We start from the raw sequence: 22,080 nt of genomic DNA on the forward strand, positions 1-22,080 counted from the left end.
TACTCACGCCACTTTGATGTGATGACTTTGACATGTTTGTTTACTTCGCAACGCCATATATATACTCAGTAATTTATTCCATTTTTTATTGAAAATACTCGCTAAATCCGAATTTCTACCTACAAGTTGTCGACTCGGAACAAACGTCAACAACTGAGGAATATTATAGTTGAAGGTAGTTGGTGATAGTTTTTGAGTTTTGATATTTTGATATATTAACTACCCAAGTTGGCGACTGCGGTTTGTTTGTCAGTGCCATTAGAATTTAACGAAATTCTCCATAATCCGAATTTTGCGGATATATGTTGTCGACTCGGATCGACTAATTTTTTACGCTCTTCAATTTGATGTGCATTTCGTTCGTCTCGTACCCCTGGACGAAATTATTATAATATAGATAAATACCCCCCCCCCCATTTGTATTTAAAAATTCTCTAAATTAGGTATTTATTACTGCTACTTTACTAACAATAAATGATGAAAAAAAATAGGTGAATTAACTATTACGGCTTTTGCACTTAGTATAGTTAGTTGTATCTATATTGTATTCTATTTGTTTGTAAAAGGATAGTACTTTGTCCTCGACGGCCTGGCGCGGTAGCCAGTAGGTAGCTCCGGCGGGCCCACGAACATGCCCAGTTTGGGGACGCGTGGACTCTGAACCGCCACCAGGTTACCAGTGACCTGTTCATTCAAACATAACTAAACTCAATCAAACTCAAACTCACAACATTTATTGACATAAAAAAAAACACCAAACCAACCATAAGCCTGGAAATTGAACGTGCAGTTGTGATGGTTGGATTGTCATCTAGGTGGCGTTGCTGTCGTGCACGTAGCCTATAGGTAATAGTGTTCAACAACTCTTTTATATATATTCATCTAAATGAATCCGTACTCTATTGCACCTGTATAACGACTGACAAACGTCACATAAGTAGTGGATGACAACGCTGTACGAAGCCGAAATTAGCCGAGTCTCTTTCCAAAGACCGAAGTGCAATCTTTATGGCCGGGTACTGTACTAGATAACTGTACAGGGTATCTAATAATAATAGGTTAAATTGATTTTTTTTCTAAATAAATAAGGCACACTATGTAATTGTAGTCACACTTAAATATACATTTAAAAAACGAAAAAAGCACTATGAAACAACCATTGAATACGTTCTGACAAAAAGTTTGAAAAAGTTTTTAGTTACAGTTTTGAAGTCGGGTAAACCGACTTCATACTTTTTATCGAGCACAGATGGATTTTTGACAATGAGCGGTGGACGGCAAGTCGAAACTGACTTAAAATAGCGCCACCGCTATTTTAAAGCAACGTCTTAGCTCTCGTGCGAATTGAACCTTAGTGCTATATCTCAACGGGACACCATGTAGACGAGGACACGTAGCCCTAAGTGTAGTGCGGTGGACGTGTGTGTGTGTGTGTGTGTGTCTGACCGTTTCTTGTAGTGTTTGGGCGCGTGGTGCGCGTTGTGCCGCCGGCGCGCGTGCAGGCGCGCGGCGCCGCCCGACGCCTCGCTCGACCCCGAACTGTCCGTCTCAGAGAAAGCTGCCGAAAAAACTGTGCTGTTGAAGACTGACTCACTCCTTTGGGGGTCATTCAGGTATTACGTAAGCAGAATTTTTGTCATTTTTTTTGTCAATTATTAATTAGGGTCTTACGTAAACTACGTCACACATTTATGGAGGGGGGGATAAGGCGGTTTGTGACACAGAAACATAATAATTGCAATCATAGCAAAATTTGAACTTGACTTTGATCTATTACTTTCACTTCAACGCACACGATAAAAGCGAGAGATAGGATCAAATCGATTCCAAGTTCGATTTTCAAAACTCTCTGTCAAAGAACTAAATTGGCCGCGTCTTAGACGTCTTAACGTCTCAAAATAAATGATAACATACATGGCTGATGTAGCGGCGTCTTCTCGTGCCTTCTGTGCCTCCTTAGTCTCATCATAGATGGCGCTTCCATGTATTCATTCGTTTCTTTTATCTGAAACAATAATACCAAATTTACTATCACTAAAAAAATAAAGGCAATTAACAATGTTATCAGTCGAAATGGCTAAATAAATATCACTGGACAATTGACACCAATTGACCTAGTCCCAATGGAAGCAAAGTATTAGTTCATGTACTTTAAATAGACATACTTAAATACATCCAAGACAAATACATCCTAGACTCTAGAACATTCGTATTTTTCATACAAATATCTGCCTCGACCGGGATCGAACCCGGAACCTCAAGCTTTGTGGTCAGGTTCTATAACCACTAAATTATCCAATTTTTTTTTTTTTTAAAAGTTATAACATCTGGTGATCCTTTAAACACTAGCCCAAAATGTTAAGGTAATTATTCTGTTATTCAGCCAAATACAGCCGCATCATTTTAGGACATACCTGAGCATACTGCGCGTCTAGTTCCGTCTCCGAGCTGACTCCTGAGGGGTGGTGGTGGCCGGCCTGCCCGCTCGAGTGCGACCATCCCGACCGCTGCGACTGTACAACAATTAAGACAGTAAAGCCTCGTTTGAATGGAGCGATTAACGTGAGAGTTAGTTAAAAATACTGAAAAATAATTGCAGAACTGTTCAGTCAAACTAAATCCAAACTCAGTCAAATCCAATCATCTACTGAAACATTACTGATTACATATTTATAAACTCAAAATACCTTGTATTAAAAACATTGCGTGATTTTGGCACATTATTATTCATCATCCCAGCCTATATACGTCCCACTGCTGGGCAAAGGCCTCCTCTCAGAACAAGAGGGCTTGGGCCATAGTTCCCACGCGGGCCCAGTGCGGATTGGGAACTTCGCACGAACCATTGAATCGCTTCTCAGGTTTGTGCAGGTTTCCTCACGATGTTTTCCTTCACCGCAAAGCTCGTGGTAAATTTCAAATGTAATTCCGCACATGAATTTTTAAAAACTCTGAGGTGCGAGCCGGGGTTCGAACCCACGACCCTCTGCTTGAGAGGCGATAGGTCAAACCACTAGGCCACCACGGCTTCATATTATTAAGTAAAAATATTTCTGAATGCCAAAATGAGGTCTTTGCAAAACAAACCTATTCTCATCTTTAATTAATTAGGTATCTCTCGACTACGGCAAAGCCAAAAAAAGGTTACTAAGTAATTTAGGCATTTTAACACGCTTCTTACTGTATCTAAGTAATCAAGTCTGTAATAGAATCTTATTTCAGACATTTTCGGGATACCGGACGAGATGGATCTGGCTTGATTATATTCTATACCTTTCTTTCCCTTGGATGGGGTGGTCCGATGGTGATCTGCTGTAGTGCGTCGCTCACCATCGCATAGTTGTTCAAGTCCAATTTCCCAGGTTGCTGCAACACAAATACAATAATTTTACACATATTTGTAATCATTCTGTGGTGCAACCAAGTGGACATCAGGTAAGATATCCTCCATAGAGCTGTATACACATTTTGTTGATGGCGGCGACTGGTTGCGCCGCCATGTGGTACGTTGCACTAAAAGCCCGCAACGAATCGATTACAATACCAACTTTATCGTTCCACCTAAGGCCCGTGATCGTCGCGAACGATCGCTCGACGTCATAGATGATGTGGCAAGCATATGCTTGTAGGAGTTGGCGCACTGCTACAGGAAAAAACTAGCAGTTGCCTACCCTGGAATGAGGGCTATCGCGTATGAATTCGCCGCTAGAGGCGCTAGTGTAGCGTGAGGTCTCCGAAATGTCAAATCTCATATTTTTGGGTGAGCTACGCGGGTTTATATTTATAATTAGAATAATTTTGTGAATATTTTGCAATATCTGAAAATTAATTATGGAAAATATGCGTTCCGAGTCAAATGAATGTCTGTGTTTTAAGAGAGTTTTGTCTTTCGGAAACCCTTTGTCCTCCCTTTTTTCGAACAAAACGGGGACTATGCAACACTGTGGCATGCTCGATATTTTTATGGTACGGTTTTAAGGTGTATTAAATATGATTTTAATCTAAACTTGCTTTCACGCCCGTAATAACAAACTTTGAAAGCCATACTTAAAAACCTCACGCAACAGTGTGCGCCAGCTACAAAAAACGATAGCCCTCATTGACACAATGCACGCCAATGCATAGATGACGCCACTGCTTACGACCGCGTCGCGCCTACTTTGCCCACACAATATTGGGTCAGAGCGGGCTTTCACCAAAACGAGGGGGGAATTCGAAAAAGATGATAGATAAGAGCGATATTATCAGAACTTGAGTCATTATCTCTTATTCGTTTTGTCAATAATGCAACCATACATTCACAGGAATGGGGAATGGATGAAAATTTTAGAAACGCTTGAAACTTTTTTTATCGGTAGGTATAACCTTTCTAATTAACAGAAAAAAATATCAGATTTTTAAGTGGCATCAATTAATTAAAAAAATGAAAGAGTTCCATGTCGGTATTATCCGAGCCGGTAAAGAGTGTCACCTGTCAAAAATATTAAAAAAAAAAAAAAAAAAAAAAAAAACAAATTCTAAATGTTTATTGCAAGGTCATGAGTTATTACATAGATGTTAAATCAGTATATGTTTAGTTAACAGTACATCATGTCCTGTCTCGGAGAGACGTGCAATAGTCTATTTAATACATTAATAAATTAACAATAATTCATTCAATTATATTCCCGAATTATAAAATACCCAAATAATATCAAATAATAACATCATATAACATAAGAAATAATAATCACTAATCAATATTTAATCTAATAAAAATAATAACAATTCAATCAATAATAACAATTCTGAATCAATAAACAATGTCAAGAGTAATGTCAAATGTACCAAAATAATAATAATATCGAGTCAAGGACACATACATTCTTTTTTAATGTTTTTTATTCTGCACTATGAAACAACCCGTAACCGACCGGACTGTCGTAATTTGGCGGTATAGAAAACTCTTTCATTTAAAATTAATTGATGCTACTTAAAAACCTGATATCTTTTTCTGTCAATTAGAAAGGTTATTCCTATTGATATAAAAAGTTCCAAGCGTTTCAAAATTTTTCAGACATTCCACATTCATGTTGCGGGCGTTAATTGGAACGTATCCATGGTGCCCCGGTGAGATAGGGCTACTGTGGAAGCGGCGTCAACATCGGCGTGGCGTTTACCTTGAGCGTCTGCGAGTGCCTCTGCCGCGGCGGCGGCGGGTGCGGCCGCGCGCGGCCCGTCGTGAACGCGCGGTGCCCGTAGCTCGCAGGCTGCCACACGCCGCCGCCATCTAATCAATATAACGATATCTTAAAACGGGAACAAATAACATATTTAAAATAGAGCAATTCTTGTGCATTTATTTATTTATATCGGTGATCTCGGAGACTAACAAAAACGAATTCATAGTTCTTTACTTATTTATAATGGGGATCTCGTAAACTGACAAAAAACATTTCGATTGAGGGGTGTTCGAATGAAAAATCGATCTACTCATAGCTATCCTATCCTATATATAGTGTTTTTGAGTTAGTGTTAATTTCACTCGCAATATGATCGATAACTAATTTCGATAGAGCTATCCATCAGCGTGGTGGTATAATGTAAGTAATGGACTTGAAAAATGGAGGTCTAAAGTTCAAATTTAGGTCAGACGCGACATTTTTTTTTTAGTTTCTTTGATGTAATTATTTTAAGGTTCACTTTTAAAAGCTTTTGAATCCGATTAACGATCGTAAGCCCAAATAATATAAAATGACTTAATACAATACCCGGGGATAATGATTGCACATCGGTCTTCGGAAAAAGACAACTGGCTATTCACGACGATTCCGAAGACTGGCCACTGTCCATCAATCATCGTATTTATTAAGTGACGTTTTATATCAAATAAATACTGCACCTTTATGGACTTAATTAGTTTACGTCAAATTAATGACATGTTAACAACAATGTTGCAACTACTAGAAAAAGGATAGTTCCCTCTTTTTCCTAAAGATGCCATCGTACAATTTAAAGTATTGGGGGGTTTCAACAACTCTTTATCATATATTTTCATCTAAATGAATCCGTACTCTATTGCAGCTGTACAACGACTGACAAACGTCACATAAGTAGTGGGTGACAACGCTCTACGAAGCCGAAATTAGCCGAGTCTCTTTCCAAAGACCGAAGTGCAATCTTTATGGCCGAGTACTGTACTAGATAACGGTACAGGGCATCTACTAATAATAGGTTGAATTGAATTTTTTCAAAATAAATAAGGCACACTATGTAATTGTAGTTACAGTTAAATATACATTTAAAAAACGAAAAAAGCACTATGTTGAAACAACCGTTTAATACGTTCTGACAAAAAAAAACTACAATAAAAAAGAACAAAAATCTAATCTACTTTACTTTCCATGCATAAAAACAAAAAAGGTACAATTAACGTAACAATGTCCTATATTACGGTGTATCTACACACAAAATTGAACCTTCAACTATATGTAATAACGCATGCAATCACCTGACTCGTGGGTGCTGAGCGAATCCTCGGAACAGTTGAGGTCGGCTGCGATTTACATACAATCTTTTTATTTCTAATTTAACAAACAAATTAAACAGTAAACGTTCCATTGTACGAGTAATTGTATAAACTTGTCTGTCACCTTCACTTTCCTTCTCAATCTTAACCCTACATTTTGTATTAGACAGAAGTCGACGATCAGATCAGTTATTAATATGCATCTTTTTTTTTAGTAAAAGCGACCCCGTCAATACCGAGGACCTACTCATACATTCATGGCAATCTTAAGGGGATTTTCCGATCAGGTAGGTATACCATAGACTGAGCCATATCAGCTCGCATATTTTTTCTCATATTCCAATAATTGTTCAAAATTGTTATAAAACAAACCCAACCTAACCACATGTTTTCTATAGAATGATCATTTCAAAATATTAGAAAAATTTACGGTTTCGGTGGGTTTCGATCCCTATCGATCGAAGTAGTTTTTGGAGTGAGCATATAAATGGTAAACTGGTAAAGAACACTTACGGGACAAATCGGCGTGTATCCGGTGATCGGGCGGCGCCGGTTCCGGCGGCGTACTCGGCGGGGGGTACACGCTGAAACCTGCGACACGGCCACATTAAGGTGTGGCCACATGCAGTCGCTCGTCGCTCGTTTGCAGCGGTAAATCTGGTCACGTGACCCCGTTTCGAATGTGATTTTGACAGGTGGTAGAAATAAAATAAATCGGTGTGAATGAAAAAAATAACAGTGTTTTTGCCGAAATACGTGTTTTTTTTTCCAGCGATAAAGCTCAACTTTTTCAGCTTTATCGTTAGGTATATGTCACGTGACCAGATTTGACGCTGGAAACGAACGTCGAGCGATATGAATGTGGCCGCGCCTTTACAATCCGGGCACAGTCGAAGTCAACTTGTCGTTGTCACTTCATGTTCGAACTTTTATGCGAAATTGACAAAAGGCATCGACCGTACAGGGAAACAATTTTTAAAATCACTTCACTCGAAAATACAATTTGAAAGTAAAAATCTGTGTATTGCTACATTAGAACTCAATTTAAATAAGCTCGTTGAAGTGGCAATGGACAGGCCATATAGCAAGGACAGCAGATGGCCGTTGGGGCGGAAAAGTTCTCGAATGGAGACCGCGAATCGAAAAGGACATCCACCAACGAGATGGACGGAGGATCTGGTTAAAGCCATGGGATCATGGATGTAGGTTGCTGCCAACCGAAGCATTGGAAGTCTATAGAGGAGGCCTATGTCCAACAATGGGGTGTCCTATGGCTGACGTGACGATAAAGCATTTAGCCAGGTTTTAACAGTTACCTTTCAAGAAGCCTCGGTTCTTTGAGTTGTTGAGTGTGTCGCTGTACTCCGAGTCGATGTCTGCGCGGGAGTCGGGCCCGATCAACAGGTCCAGCGAGTTCGTCAGTTTGTGCTCCATTCTGCACACACGCATTTTTGAATGTTATATTTATTTTCAAACAAAACTATTTTTTCAAATGTGTGTGTGTGTTGTTCAAATGATTTGCTCTATTTGTCGATCCTTTAGGGATAAGTCCGCCTTTGTACTCGGCACTTTTTTGTAACATTTTTGTATTTCCTATCTTACGCACACATTGACGCGTGTACAGACTTCGTCGTGCTTGTGTAGGTTCAAGAACGCGTATTTTGTAAGTCGTGGCCGCCGTGTGCCACTACACTACACAGCCTCTACGCATCCTCGTATTTATGCAGTTGCATTTAATTTTAGCTTTACAATTATATATAAATAAATTACTTATGTACATTATTTAAAGTTAAAACTTACCGATGCAAATTTTTTTCATTGTATTGGCAACACGAGTAGTTTTTTTGGAATCTATATACGGCGTTGAGTATAGCAAATTATCAGGAGTTATTATAGCTTTATACAAATCTATTGAATCGTATTTAGTTCGACAAGTTCGTAATTTATCTTTCTTTCACAACAAGCTTCAGTAAACTTTAGTAAGCTAGTTGAGTAAGCAAGATAAATACGAAATTTTCCGACAAAATACGACGGCAATACATTATTCACTACATCTATACTTTTGTAGTTTTTGAGTATTCCTCAAAAAGTTGTACAGTCATGAAATTGACTAAAAATCAGTTTGGTCAAGAAATCATCAACATAAACCGCATAAAACATCCAAAATTTCTTGACGTCAGGAAAACGTCACGAAATCTTGTGAGAAAACAATCGTAATTTTGTAACTTCATCGAAACTTACTATTGGATCCAACAACAAAGATTATCTGACTTTTTATCACGTTTACCACAATGTTTTGCATACATTAAATTTAAACACAATATTACTTTTTTTTTGTGTTGAAATAGCCTCAGGATTTTTTTAAGTATACAACTGAAAATGGTCAACTTTTCGAGAAATAGTATTTTTAATCTGTTCCAATTTCGATATAATTTAAACAAATTTACTTGTGGTACGGCGCGTGCCGGTCGTGGGGCGGGGGGTTGGGGCGGGCGGTGGCCACGTCGGGCAGGTTGTGCGGCTGCTCCATGCGGAACGCTCGCTCGATCTCCCCCTTCTTCTCCCATACTTCCTTGAAGAAGGGCGTATAGAAGGCAGCTGTGGGTGAAAAGTTGGTTTTAAGAATAACAGGAATAAGAGTATATCCAAATGTATACAAAATTAATTAATATGAAAGTAAAGTAAACGTTGGCATCTTTAATCTTATATCATTACATTAGCAATAGAGATGACAGCAAGATTGGGCATCGTGTCGAGCACTAGGACGTTTACCTTAATTTGTTCGGAATCAAAAGTAGAAGTAGTAATGGGATATCGAGTATAGTGACATACTTTAAACGCAGGTTGTATTTTGTTTTAAACTCCTTTTTTCACTGTGGCCAGTCTTATTGTACGAATTTCGGGAGTAGAAATAAGAAATCAAGTAGAATTACGGACTTAGCATTACATACGATTATTTTGACATTATCAAGATATTTGGAAATAATTAACTTTAAAACATTGCACATTTGGGCGGTACGAGATGGCACGAGACCCCCTTTTTCACCATTCAATGATTAATTTTATGTGACAGATATCTGTGATGCCGTCAGTGTTAAGTTTTCCAAATAGACGCGAGACGGCATAAAATTGATCTGTCAAATAAAAATTATCAATGAGTGGTGAAGCAGGTCCTAAAACTGTTCTCCTACGCGTCCGCGGCCACACTCACACTTGTTCTCCGCGCTGCTGGTGTAAGTGGTGAAGTGAGCCGCGAGCCGGTCCGCCGTGGCGTTCCCCTCCGTTATGAGCGCGTGCCCCAAGTCCGTGCCGAAGAACGCGTTCGCCGCGGAACCGCCGCCGTCGGTCACCGCCACCATTTGTATCGGCAAGTTGGGGATGTTCATGGAGAACGCACTGCAAATAAATAAGGAGTTGAAAGCAGTTACTCTTACAAATCTGTTCACTCACGAAGGCGCGCCCCTCCACAGCTAATTATCAATGTGCACGAGTAAACCTCGTACTTACACGTTGTCTTAAGTCTCAGTGTGCGTGACTGACGGTACGCTTGCGACTGAGGACACTTTCGAGCTACGCACACATAAACCTTGTCGTACGGATACGTTTAAAACTACAATTATAAAATGTGGAAGGGCGCGCCTTCGTGTTGTTGTGTTGTAATGTATAATCCTTCTTTTTCACGTTTATACGTCTAATCTAAACTTCACAAAGAACCTAGAACGTTTACTAAAATCACAAACCGGACCAACTTACTTCAAAGTCGCTAAACTGGCTTTCCGCTTGGCCGAGTAGATGAGTATAAAGCCATGTATAAGCTCCTCTCTGAACTGCGTCGCTCCGTGGAAACTCGATATTATAACCTGTGAAAGAAAACATAATATTTAAACTCTAGAATCAGGAAACACGGGGCTCGGTAGTGCGTGCTGACTAAAGATAAAGATATTGTCTTTCGTTCACGATAGAGTATATTCATTTGTCACTCCTTCTCAATAGTAAGAAACAGCACGCAAGCATTGTATCAGTCACCAGAGTGCACTATTCTATTACACATAATTTCCATCACACATGCTCGTAAGCAGTGTCGTAACATGCAGGCTAACTTGGCCCTAAATAAAACTCAAGGACCTTTTTTACTAGTACGAGTAATACTTTTTACTAGTACGAGTAATACTTTTTACTAGTAATCCATACTAATATTATAAATGCGAAAGTGTGTGTATTTGTGTTTGTATGTTTGTCCGTCTTTCACGTCGAAACGGAGCGACGGATCGACGTTTTTTGCCATGGAGGCAGTTTACGGGCCAGAGAGTGACATAGCCTACTTTTTATCCCGGAAAATGTACAGTTCCCGAGGGAACAGCGCGCGATAACCGAATCCCACGCGGGCGAAGCCACGGGCAAAAGCTAGTACAATATATATGGAGTTCGTTTCGCAAGGAAGAGAATAATTGGGACTACAAATTGTCATATCAACGAAATTCCTGAAACTTCCATAGTGAGCGGGTTCGTGTTCTCACCTCGACCTTCCGCTTGGAATCCCCGAGGAAGGTCTTATGACGATGGAGCGCTCCCCGGTGAGGAAGCACGCTCATACAGAACATACACAACATTGTTCTGGAAGCTTCCTTCGTAGCTAGCTTGAGTTCTCACCTCGACCTTCCGCTTGGAGTCCCTGGGGAAGGTCTCTATGACGAAGGAACGACCCCGGTGAGGAAGCACACTTGTACAGAGCATACACAACATTGATCTGGAAGCTTTCTTCGTAGCTGGCTCGTGCTCTCACCTCGACCTTCCGCTTGGAGTCCCCGAGGAAGGTCTCTATGACGATGGAGCGGTCCCCGGTGAGGAAGCACGCGCGGTGCAGCAGCAGCGGGCTCAGTACGCGCTCCGGAGAGTACGGGTCGTCGCAGAACATGCACACCATTATTCTGAGAACAAGTGCCGAGATAAAGACGCTTCAGGAGTAACAACTTCTATTGGAGTAATAATTAGAGATAGACATTTCTTCAGCTTTCTTAAATTTCCGCTTCGTAACGAAGAATGCGGTCGCGAATGACGCTTTCACGGAAAACGAGAAAAGTAGATTTTAATAAATCTACTAATCCTTACTAGATTTAAAAATATATATAGTTATAAAATGTTCAATAAGTCTATCTTTACGTTTTTTGGCATGAAAATAGTTCTGCAACATGGAACAAAGGTACTGTTTTTTTTACTAGAAAGTGCTAATAATCGCGTTTTGTTTTAGGATCGATATAGTTTTCATGAAAATACTCCGTTTTTGCTTACTGAATTTCAGGCTTTCTACAATATTTACATACATGTATTTTTTTAATTTTATAGATATACACATATACAGGCCATTTATTCAAAAAAAAGTTAAAACCCGGCATAGCTATTACAGCGCTCTTCGTTACGAGGGCAGACTTGTTATCCGGACATTCTTAGTTACATTACTCTAATCAACAATAAACCTTTTTTATCAATTTTATGGCTCGAAATCTAACATAGAAACACTTCCAAATTTTGGCACGAAGTAAAAAGTAAAGACCAATAAAAGGGCAAGCAATAAGGTCAATAATGGTGAAACAGCAAGGAAAATAATTTTCATTTCAAAACTCCCTACCTTATGTCAGAATCGAAGCACACGATAAGATCCCTATACAGATGCGCGTAGCTGGCCTTCTCTCTGTTCGCACGAATCAGCTCCTGGATCGCGTCGGAAGTCAGCGCCTCCGTGCCTAACTCGTTCACTGACGCTTCCATGTACGAGCAATGGAGGCTGAAAAAAAGTTTTTTTATTTTAGTTTAGTTTATGTAAGTTGTCTATGGTCATCGTGGAATATGACGTCATAGTACACTCGAGTTCATAAAGTCGTGAGCAAAAATTTGATCAAAAATATCTGAACACGACTCTGTTGTTAACGGCGTAGAAGCGTGTTCAGATATTTTTGATCAAATTTTTGCTCACAAGTTTATTACTCGACTGCACATGTCGAATCTTTCTAATTGACAACTTAAAACGTCCACATGTTCGGGTTTTTCAAAGATATTTAAATATATCTAACATCTCTGGTAGCATGGTAAACGGTTGTTTTGCTCTGAATGTGAGCTCTGTTTAAGTTCGAAACGCGTCAGTGTAGTGTGGTGATGGTGATAGTTAGGTTTGTGTAATTTGCATGTTCTTACAGTGTGGAGGTGGCGGAACTGCATGAACACATTTCTTGCATAAACGTAGCTATCATAAGGTCGCGGGTGAGCAAAGTAATTGTTTTAGTTCATTGATATGGACCTCCGCAAAGTAACGCCTGATTCAATCACTTATTTAAAAATATCTTTCAAAACTCAAGTTTGTCAAGCAATACAGATGCTTTTTTTACACCGAAATATTTGACCACTTTCACGCCTGATTGATGGTGAGCAAGATGTGGACTAAAATGGAGCACGTTAGCCTAACAAGTGCCCATTCACCCTAGATTTGAAGACGGCCAGATTTTAGCGATCAGGGAACACAGAAGCTGGCAGAGAATTCCACTCCTTAGCTGTCCGGATAATAGAGCACGAGCGAAAACGATTTGTCCGAATTTTAGGGATGCTGACAACATAACATTTGAACAAAATAAAAAATACCAGCACACTTCCTATTCCTCTAAATTTTTAGAGTCTAAAATATCAAAGGTCTCACTTGTCGGCAAGATTCTGCCCTTCCTCTTGCAGCCTCATCAGCTCTTTCTTGTCCATGCCTTCGTCCTGGACGAACATCACGACCAACGGCAAACCCTGCGAATCAATCGAGTTAATACAGCGTGTATTTTGTATACACCAGTCAAATTTCATCGTGTCTCCACTCTATGGACAAAAAATGAAATCCCGAGTAGCGATCCTTCTCAGGGATATTCGAATATCAGCCATAGGATGTCCACTGTTGGACATAGGCCTCCCCCATAGACCTCCAAGTGCCTCGGTTGGAAGCGGCTTGCATCCACCTTGAACCCGCGACTTTAACCAGCTCATCCGTCCATCTCGTTGGCGGACATCCTACGCTGCGCTTTCCGACCCGCGGTCTCCACTCGAGAACCTTTCGGCCCCAACGACCATCTGTTCTCCGTGCTATATGGCCTGCCCATTGCCACTTCAACGAGCTAATTCGCTTGGCAATGTCGGTGACCCTTGTTCTGCTACGTATCTTCTCATTTCTGATTCGATCCCGTAGAGAAACCCGAAGCATAGCTCTCTCCACAGCTCGCTGAGCAATTCTGAGCCTATTTATAAGACCTATAGTGAAGCACCATGTCTCGGATCCATATGTCATCACTGGCAACACACATTGGTGTTCTGAAGTATTAAATAGTAAATCAGTTATTTCTCCGTTAATACTGTAGTGTTTTGGTATGAGGCTTTGTACATAGGTTAGAAATAGCCAAATCAACACGTTCTATTCATCTTTGGCCAGAGGGTAGAGAGTAGAGACACGTTGTACAGTCTCAGCAGCAGAAGTAGATGAGCAGTTGTGGTGCTGAAAATGATCTTAACACTCTCTCATTACCTCGGCAGTGGAGTGGTGTGATCATTTTGTGCACCATAACCTCCATTTCTGCTGGTTGTATTACATTTCTATTGAACTAACCTGAAAAGGCAACTTGTCCTCCTGTTCTAGACTAGAAAGCAGAGTTTTCTCGGCGCATCCCCGTATGTACTCAAAGGACTCTTGGTCTTGGTACACGCAGAAGTAACCTGTTCACAATCAAAGGTTAATGATAAGTATAGATCGCAATTACCTAAACTTCGCGGAAGGACAAGGACCTCGCTTCGTGCAAGTTGCATTACATTGCGAGGCCGTAAAGCCAACGAGTTTGTAATGGTCAATCGAGCGCCGCAATCTAATGCAACTTGCACAATTTTTCTTGCAAGTCTAACTCGGCTTAACAACCACAAAAAAAAAGATTTGGCGGTCCCACACTCGCTTATTTTTTTTTATTACTACAGCAACTATAGAAAACTACACATTTAGTATTTACACAGCAGGCAACTCTGAAATTAACAGAAAGCGAGTGAAACAAAGAGTAAAATTAGAAAATCCAATTTTTCAAATACCTATATGAGTTCCTACACACATCAGAAGATCGTTCGGATACTCATTATCCCTTGTAAAATTTTATGTTTTGACTCAGCAGTAATATGCCTATATTGAAATGCTCAAACAAAACTGTCTTGGGAAAAAAGTATCCCCAGACACCTATGATGAGTGAGGCAGTTGTATTAACCTCCTGCGGCCCATGTTTTATGGACATGTCTTTATGTCACTTGTGAGAGAATTCGATGTCACATTACAATAAGTCCTATACACCGCGGGCCCCAGGAACCCGACAAATTTTAACAGCGCATTCCCGACGATAATACTAGTAAATAATGTTATATCGACATAGGTTCAGTTGTATCTTAACAAAATATTTTTTTGAACAAAATTAATAAGTTTTGTGCGGTCACGAGCGTTAATTTGAGACCCATTTCGTCAAAAAATTGAGAGAAATTGATTGAAAGTTGAGAGAGTGAGAAAGATAATCCAATCCCAAGCCGAGAAACAGAGTAAGCAAACGACACTTTACGAGTTGCTACATCACACGATGTACGGAGAGTGCGGTGAGGGTATGTGTGAGGGATTTGGTGCTATAGTATAAAGGAGGCTGAGAGGTTATTACCGTTAGGCGTAAAGTCGTCTATGTTAGTAGTCTCCGCGCTGAAGTCGTCAGTGCGCACGCGCTGCTCGACGCGCCACGCCGCGCCCTGCACGGCCGCGCGCCGCTCCGAGTCGCAGCCCGCCAAAAGGCGTTTACCGAACTCACCCGCCACGCCTTCCACCTGAACAGAACATTTATTTTTCTCAAACATGCTCGGAAATGTATGCGTTAATATCACGAAATAGAGACATGAAGTTTCTCATTTATGGCTGCCTACCACCTCCCTACATAACTTCTTGGCCTAGGCCATGAAGTATGTATGAAAATCCATTATTGTCCGCTGCTCTAACTTTTTAATTTGCTTACTACATTAAACTGACAAAAGAAAAATTACAAACAGCCAACCACCACTACTCTGTAAGCATTTGCGATGTGATGCGATGCGACGGACGGAAGGACGGACGGACTGATGGGCGGACGGATGGATGGATGGATGGATGGATGGATGGATAGATGGATGGACGGATGGATGGATGGACGGATGGAAGGACGGATGGATGGACAGATGGATGGACGGACGGACGGACGGACTGATGGACGGACGGACGGATGGACGGATGGACGGACGGACGGACGGACGGACGGACGGATGGACGGAAGGACGGACGGACGGACGGACGGACGGATGGATGGATGGATGGATGGATGGATGGATGGACGGATGACAGGACGGATGGATGGACGGACGGACGGACGGACTGATGGACGGTCGGACGGATGGACGGAAGGACGGACGGACGGACTGATGACGGACGGACGGATGGACGGAAGGACGGACGGACGGACGGACGGACGGATGGATGGATGGATGGATGGATGGACGGATGGAAGGACGGATGGATGGACGGACGGACGGACGGACTGATGGACGGACGGACGGATGGACGGAAGACGGACAGACGGACGGACAGACGGACGGATGGATGGATGGATGGATGGATGGATGGATGGGATGGATGGATGGATGGATGGATGGATGGATGGATGGATGAAATATTTCCTCACATTGTTTGAGAAAAGCACTATACAAGCCTCGGCCAGAACAGGGATTGCTGGACTCGTTTTATCCGGCCTCGTCTACGACTCGGCCGTCTACCCCGAACTCGTCCATCAATCCCTTACTTCATGGCCTCTGCAGTAATGTACTATTATTTATGTATTAAAAATCAAACAAACACAATAACGTTACATAACAGACATTAATCCTAAAGAGTATTAAGTTGGCATGTTTGCTAAACAAGTATTCACAATAAAAATACTAGCTGTTGCCCGCTACTCCATCCGCGTAGAATTCGTTTATCGCTATCCCGCGGGAACTATACAATTTTCCGGGATAAATCTATCCTATGTCCTTCTCCGGGACTCAAACTCTCTATATACTGAAATTCATCTAAATCGGTTCAGCATTTTGACGTGAAGAGGTAACAAACAAACTGACTTAGATAACAGACTAAACGTAAATACAATATAAACATGTTTATTTCCTCAATTATGTACAGTTACCTACAATATAGCCAAACTTGCAAAAATATGTTTACACGACTTTATTGGCATAGCATTAAGGTCGTGCAATATTTCTGTAAGTTTGACCGTATCGACGTTGCAACTTAACGCCTTTGAACGATGTCTTCCAGGGATCCTTCAAGACTAGATTACGGCTGAATTTCCACCACAAATATACGAGGAAGAAGGACAAATTGCGAAGAATGTGCTTGTCATGCTGGGATGATGATAATGATGATTAATCCTGTGGGAACAAGATGATCAAAAAGTACTCACGCCGAGTATGATGACATTGATTTGATTGGAGTCAGCGGTGAGGGCCCAGGGCGCGGCCGGCGGGCCCGCCAGGCACTGAGACTCGCCCGTCGACGTCAACGACCTGGTGAAATCATGGTCATTTTAATTGTAATTAGGGTTTCTGTGACAGACTAGTTGGCGCTAGTATCGTGTGGTATTTGTATAAACCTAGTCCCGTCTGGTCTAGTTGTAATAACTTCGTAAGGCCCAACGTCCTAAATTTAGGATATACGTCAAATCAAATGTCAACTTTTACTAATTGACATTAAGTTTCAAAATCTAATAATCGAAATTTGACGAGGGCCTCATGAGAATTCGCCCGGATGGCTACCACCATCTTGCTCACTAATCCTGCCGTGAAGCAGCAGTGCTTGCAATGTTGTGTTTTGGCGTGGAGAGACCTCTTAGACCTCTAGGTTGGCAACGCATCTGCAATCCCCCTGGTGTTGGCGGTGGTGATCTCTTACCATCAGGAGACCCTCTTGCTCGTTTACCATCCAGTCGAATAAAAAAAAAATCATTATACTACCGCCATCTTGCGATATTCCATTTTACTTTTCATATACTATGACTATGACATTGGCCTAATGCTTTGACCTATGACCTCTCAAACAAAGGATCGTGGGTTCAAATCCGGACCTCGCCTCTGAAAGTTTTCGAAATTCATGTGCAAAATAACATTTTAAATCAAAGGAAATCATCGCGAGGAAACCTGCACCTGCTAATGGTGTGTGTGAGGTTCCCAATTCCGCACTGGGCTCGCGTGATTTGGCGCCCAAGCCCTCTTATTCCGAGTTTCTGCCTATGGCCAGCAGTGGGACGTGTACAGGCGAAGCTGACGAAGCACCCCGCACTCACCCGACTCTAGTGTTGAGTATGACGGGCAGCGCCGCGTCCAAACAGTTGGCGCCGGCCGGGCAGTGCTCCCGCATCGGGCAGTGCACGAAGCCGAGGTGCTGGAACAGCATCAGCTTGCGGTCCTGCTCCATCCGGTCCAGCATCTTGTATCTGAGGGGGATGGCGACTGTTGTCAGATGACTGAGAAACTCAGATGGTGATACATCTTTATGGACGACCGGATATCCTAGTACCGTAAACTGCTTCAACTTTGCCCTCTGGCTCCAACATTGCCTGATTCGATTTAGAGTCGATAACTTAGCACTCTTATAGGTTTTAAACTTTTATCTACACTAGCGACATCTATGTTCCGCTCTCATCGAGAGACGTCACACTCTTTCGGAACCAACCACTCACCCAGACAAGAGATGTCGCTACTAAGCAATCAAATTATGATTGGTTTTTTGGAGTCTCTCGATGAGAGCGGAACATAGATGTCGCTAGTGCTGCTGCATAAGTAGCGTAGTAGAAATAAGCAACCTGAGATATGTATGCATAGGAAAAATTCGTGTCTAGATTCCTGTCCAGCGGTGGTGTAGGGGTTATAGCACGCAGCACGGATTGCTGAGGACCTGGGTTCGATTCCCAGCGCTGGTCTCTTTTTCTGGTTTTTCTGTGCATCCATGTCTCAGTTTGTATTTTCGATATGGTTTCACGGGATACCCGTAAAAGTAACAAATTTGGAGTTGAAATAAAAAATACAAAAAGACTCCAAAAAACCAATCATGTATCTATCTATTTAAGTATATTTACGAGTCTTTACTAGCTTTGGGGTTACGTCGGGTTTTTATAACAAGATCTTTTAACCAACATCTTTCTAGAACTTTCTACGCCCCCAAAGAAGTATGCTAAGACTATCTCATACCTGAAATCGTCCTGCAATACATCGGTGATCTCTTTGATATCCTCCTGAGTGATGGTGCCTGTCGGCGATATGCTCTTGAAATGATAGAACAAGTCTGCGTGTTCAAGCAACAGCTCCTGTAACAGTGAAACAATCATTGTAACTATGACATCGGGGTTTTCAAGGAAAGGGCTTAAACTTTCTTCAAAGGCCGGCAACAGACCAGCGGGACTCGGGACTCCGAAATTCGAAATCGAAGTTCGTGTCGTTCCGTCCCTCAGACGCTTATACTATTCGATACGAGAGTAAAAGGGGCGGTACGATACCAACTATGATTAATTTTCTACTGGGACGTGTAATTTCAAATCGTCGATTTTCTATTAGTAGTCATCGACAGTAAATCAACCGTCAATACATGATATCGCATTACCAACCTGCAAGTTATGCTTGGCACGCGACTGTATATGCCGCTGGTGCTGGTCGTAGACGCGTTGTTGCTGCTCCTCGGACAGAGCCTCATAGCACTCGCGGCCCATCAGGAGGACTCTGACCTCCGACAGCTGCTTGCCTGGCGTCACGTAGCCCGTCTCTTCCAGTAAACGCTTGAACTGTTGGCACCATCTGACACAAAAAAAAACATCATTTCAGTATACATCGTTGAACATTTAGATCTGTTGCTATGGGAAAGTCTTAAACTATAAGACACACGAAGATCTTTTCTTAGGAACCATGTCATCGATTTTAGTAACAAGAAAAACTGAATTCGTACATTTTAAAAATTAAACAATATTTTAATTTTTTATTTGATTGCTTAGTAGCGACATCTCTTGTCTGGGTGAGCGGTTATTTCCGAAATAATGTAACGTCTCTCGATGAGAGCGAAACATAGATGTCGCTAGTGCTGCTGCTTAAGTAGCGTAGTAAAAAAAGCAACCTGAGATATGTGTGCATAGGAGAAATTCGTGTCTGTACTGTAGTGGTAGTGTAGGGGTATGGCACGCAGCACGGAATGCTGAGGACCTGGGTTCGATTCCCAGCGCTGGTCTTTTTTTTGGTTTTACTGTGCATCCATTTCTCAGTTTGTATTTTCGATATGATTTCACGGGTTACCGTAAAAGTAACAAATTTGGAGTTGAAACATAAAATACAAAAAGACTCCAATTAACCTCCAAAGTCGAGAATCGAGTTCGGAAGTTTTGAAAAATTAAACTTACTTTATTTCTATTTGGATATTGATATAGTGTAGTGGGTCATAAGCAAGAAATCGTCACTAATTTAAAAAAAAACGAATCTCAAGATGGATAACTTTTCAGGGTGCACTTTATGACCATTGGGTCAAGGTTCAATTTTGTTGACGTATTGATTTGAGATACGAGATTTTTTCAAACTAGTGACGAAATGTTACCTGCTTACCACGAGACACGATATCTAGAATTAATAAAAATAGTTCACATTATTTTTTATTTATTATAAAATATCATTTATTATACACATTTACCGTAAGTAATAATGTAAGTTTTATTTTTCAAAACGTCCGGGTTCGATTCCCAAGCTAAATAGTCGACCAAACGAATTGATAAACGCGTAACTTACTCATAATTCCTCTGTTCCTCCTGAGCTTCGTGTAAGAATGTTTTGAAGACAGAAGACGCTTCATTCGTCTCCAAGATTTCGTAAGGAATCTTCTGCGACTGTCCCAGAGTCTGCAAAAGTGAAGTTGACAATAAGTATTGGTGTTATATACCTCGCCCGCTATGATATATCTGGGGCATATTGCATAATATAAAGTACAAGCTAATACTATCAGTGATTTTGGTTGTAACTTGTACTTTTCTGTTGCATAATAAAATATGACACACATTACATTACATTTGAAATTTACCACGAGCTTTACGGTGAAGGAAAACATCGTGAGGATACCTGCACAACAAACCTGCGAAGCAATTCAACGGTGTGTGTGAAGATCCCGATCCGCACTGGGCCCGAATTCTGAGAGGAGGCCTGTGCCCTACAGTGGGTGTACATATGAGTGATAAATATACAAGTGAATAAGTACAAGCTAATAATATTAGTGATTTTGGTTGTTACTTGTAAATTATTGTTGCATAATAACAAAATACGAGTTATAATATACAAGTGAAAAATATGAGTCCTAATAACTAATATTATAAGTGCATTTTATTACTTTTTGTTGCAATACGAGTCTAAAAATTCAAATGATTAGTTGTAACTTGTATTTATTACTACATACCCAAGGACCACGGTAGTTTTGAATTACAAGTGATTTGGTCTAAATGCCCATTGGTCTGACGTACTTTATGGATGGTCCCTTTGGACCTTTTAGTTGTCCGAAATAAAAATCATTATTATTATTATTAAGGGAGTAGCCATTCGCCGCGTTCCCCTCTGTCAAAGTACATGCCCAACTGGGCATACGAATTTTATAAAACAAGGCGCGCTCGGGTTTCAAACTAGACCGAATCGAGTCGCGCGAGTGAACGCTGCAGTGCTAAAAATGCCGGATTGTTCAGTTTTCTGCTGTAAAAAGAGATCTGGGACATCAAGCTTGCAAAAAGACAGTGTAACATTTCACATGTAAGTTAATTGTTATCGTATTATTGCTATTTAATTACATTTAAACAACAGTCGTACATTTTATTACAATATTACTGTCGGATTCGTTTACCAACATCGAGTCCGCTAATCTGTATAAATTTCGGATCGGTCAAGCGATAAATCCGACTTCTCGCCGATGAACAACTTGTCAATGTGTGAGTTTTGAGTTCATCTGTAAACGAATTATTAGAGTATTTGTTGGATTATTTTGTTGAATTATTAGTGTGTTTACATCGTCATTACAGTCAGGTGGCAGTTTTGTTTTTGCATGCAAGTGTGCGGAACTACACTTGTGTGCACATTTCCAAAACAACAAACGCCAGAACTATTTTAAAGGTAATCTACCGCTAAGGCTGCTCCCTTCCGATAGGAAGCCCGCGTTGCTCTAAGGGTATAGGTATAGAAAACATAGTGTCCAGCGAGTTGGTCGGCTGTTTGTTTTGTCATCACTACAAGTGACCTGGTATCGCGTGGCGCGCTCTCCCACGGGCAAGGTGTCGGCGTGCGTGAGCGGCGAGTCGGAGCCGGAGCCGGAGCCCGACTCGGCGCAGCGCGCGCCGCTGAAGTACACAGAGAAGTCGCGGTGCGCGCGCAGCTGCCGGACCACCATCGGCCAGTCGCTGGAAGGATCATTGGGCACGTGAATGAGGGCAAAATGCAGACGAAATATCGCTAGA

At 41.3% G+C, this 22,080-nt stretch overlaps 1 protein-coding gene across 1 annotated transcript in view; it reads right to left on the minus strand.

Annotated features, from left to right (window-relative positions):
* Window positions 1-549: 549 nt before the first annotated feature.
* RhoGAPp190 (Rho GTPase-activating protein 190) overlaps window positions 550-22,080 on the minus strand; it is a 30,914-nt gene continuing 9,383 nt past the window's right edge. Inside the window, exons 10-33 of the mRNA XM_074102481.1 lie at window positions 21,864-22,023; window positions 20,381-20,490; window positions 19,222-19,408; window positions 18,809-18,924; window positions 17,905-18,054; window positions 17,026-17,128; window positions 15,208-15,367; window positions 14,136-14,242; window positions 13,194-13,288; window positions 12,135-12,290; window positions 11,292-11,436; window positions 10,262-10,368; window positions 9,720-9,904; window positions 8,956-9,106; window positions 7,825-7,943; window positions 7,022-7,099; window positions 6,491-6,535; window positions 5,160-5,269; window positions 3,274-3,366; window positions 2,415-2,513; window positions 1,915-2,005; window positions 1,447-1,558; window positions 765-771; window positions 550-684 (exon numbers count right to left, since the gene is read on the minus strand). Coding sequence (XP_073958582.1) covers window positions 550-684; window positions 765-771; window positions 1,447-1,558; window positions 1,915-2,005; window positions 2,415-2,513; window positions 3,274-3,366; window positions 5,160-5,269; window positions 6,491-6,535; window positions 7,022-7,099; window positions 7,825-7,943; window positions 8,956-9,106; window positions 9,720-9,904; window positions 10,262-10,368; window positions 11,292-11,436; window positions 12,135-12,290; window positions 13,194-13,288; window positions 14,136-14,242; window positions 15,208-15,367; window positions 17,026-17,128; window positions 17,905-18,054; window positions 18,809-18,924; window positions 19,222-19,408; window positions 20,381-20,490; window positions 21,864-22,023 — 2,821 coding nt within the window. The remainder of the gene's footprint in view (window positions 685-764; window positions 772-1,446; window positions 1,559-1,914; window positions 2,006-2,414; window positions 2,514-3,273; window positions 3,367-5,159; window positions 5,270-6,490; window positions 6,536-7,021; window positions 7,100-7,824; window positions 7,944-8,955; window positions 9,107-9,719; window positions 9,905-10,261; window positions 10,369-11,291; window positions 11,437-12,134; window positions 12,291-13,193; window positions 13,289-14,135; window positions 14,243-15,207; window positions 15,368-17,025; window positions 17,129-17,904; window positions 18,055-18,808; window positions 18,925-19,221; window positions 19,409-20,380; window positions 20,491-21,863; window positions 22,024-22,080) is intronic.

This window comes from Choristoneura fumiferana, chromosome 19 (genome assembly GCF_025370935.1).
Source record: "Choristoneura fumiferana chromosome 19, NRCan_CFum_1, whole genome shotgun sequence".
Classification (NCBI taxonomy): domain Eukaryota; kingdom Metazoa; phylum Arthropoda; class Insecta; order Lepidoptera; family Tortricidae; genus Choristoneura; species Choristoneura fumiferana.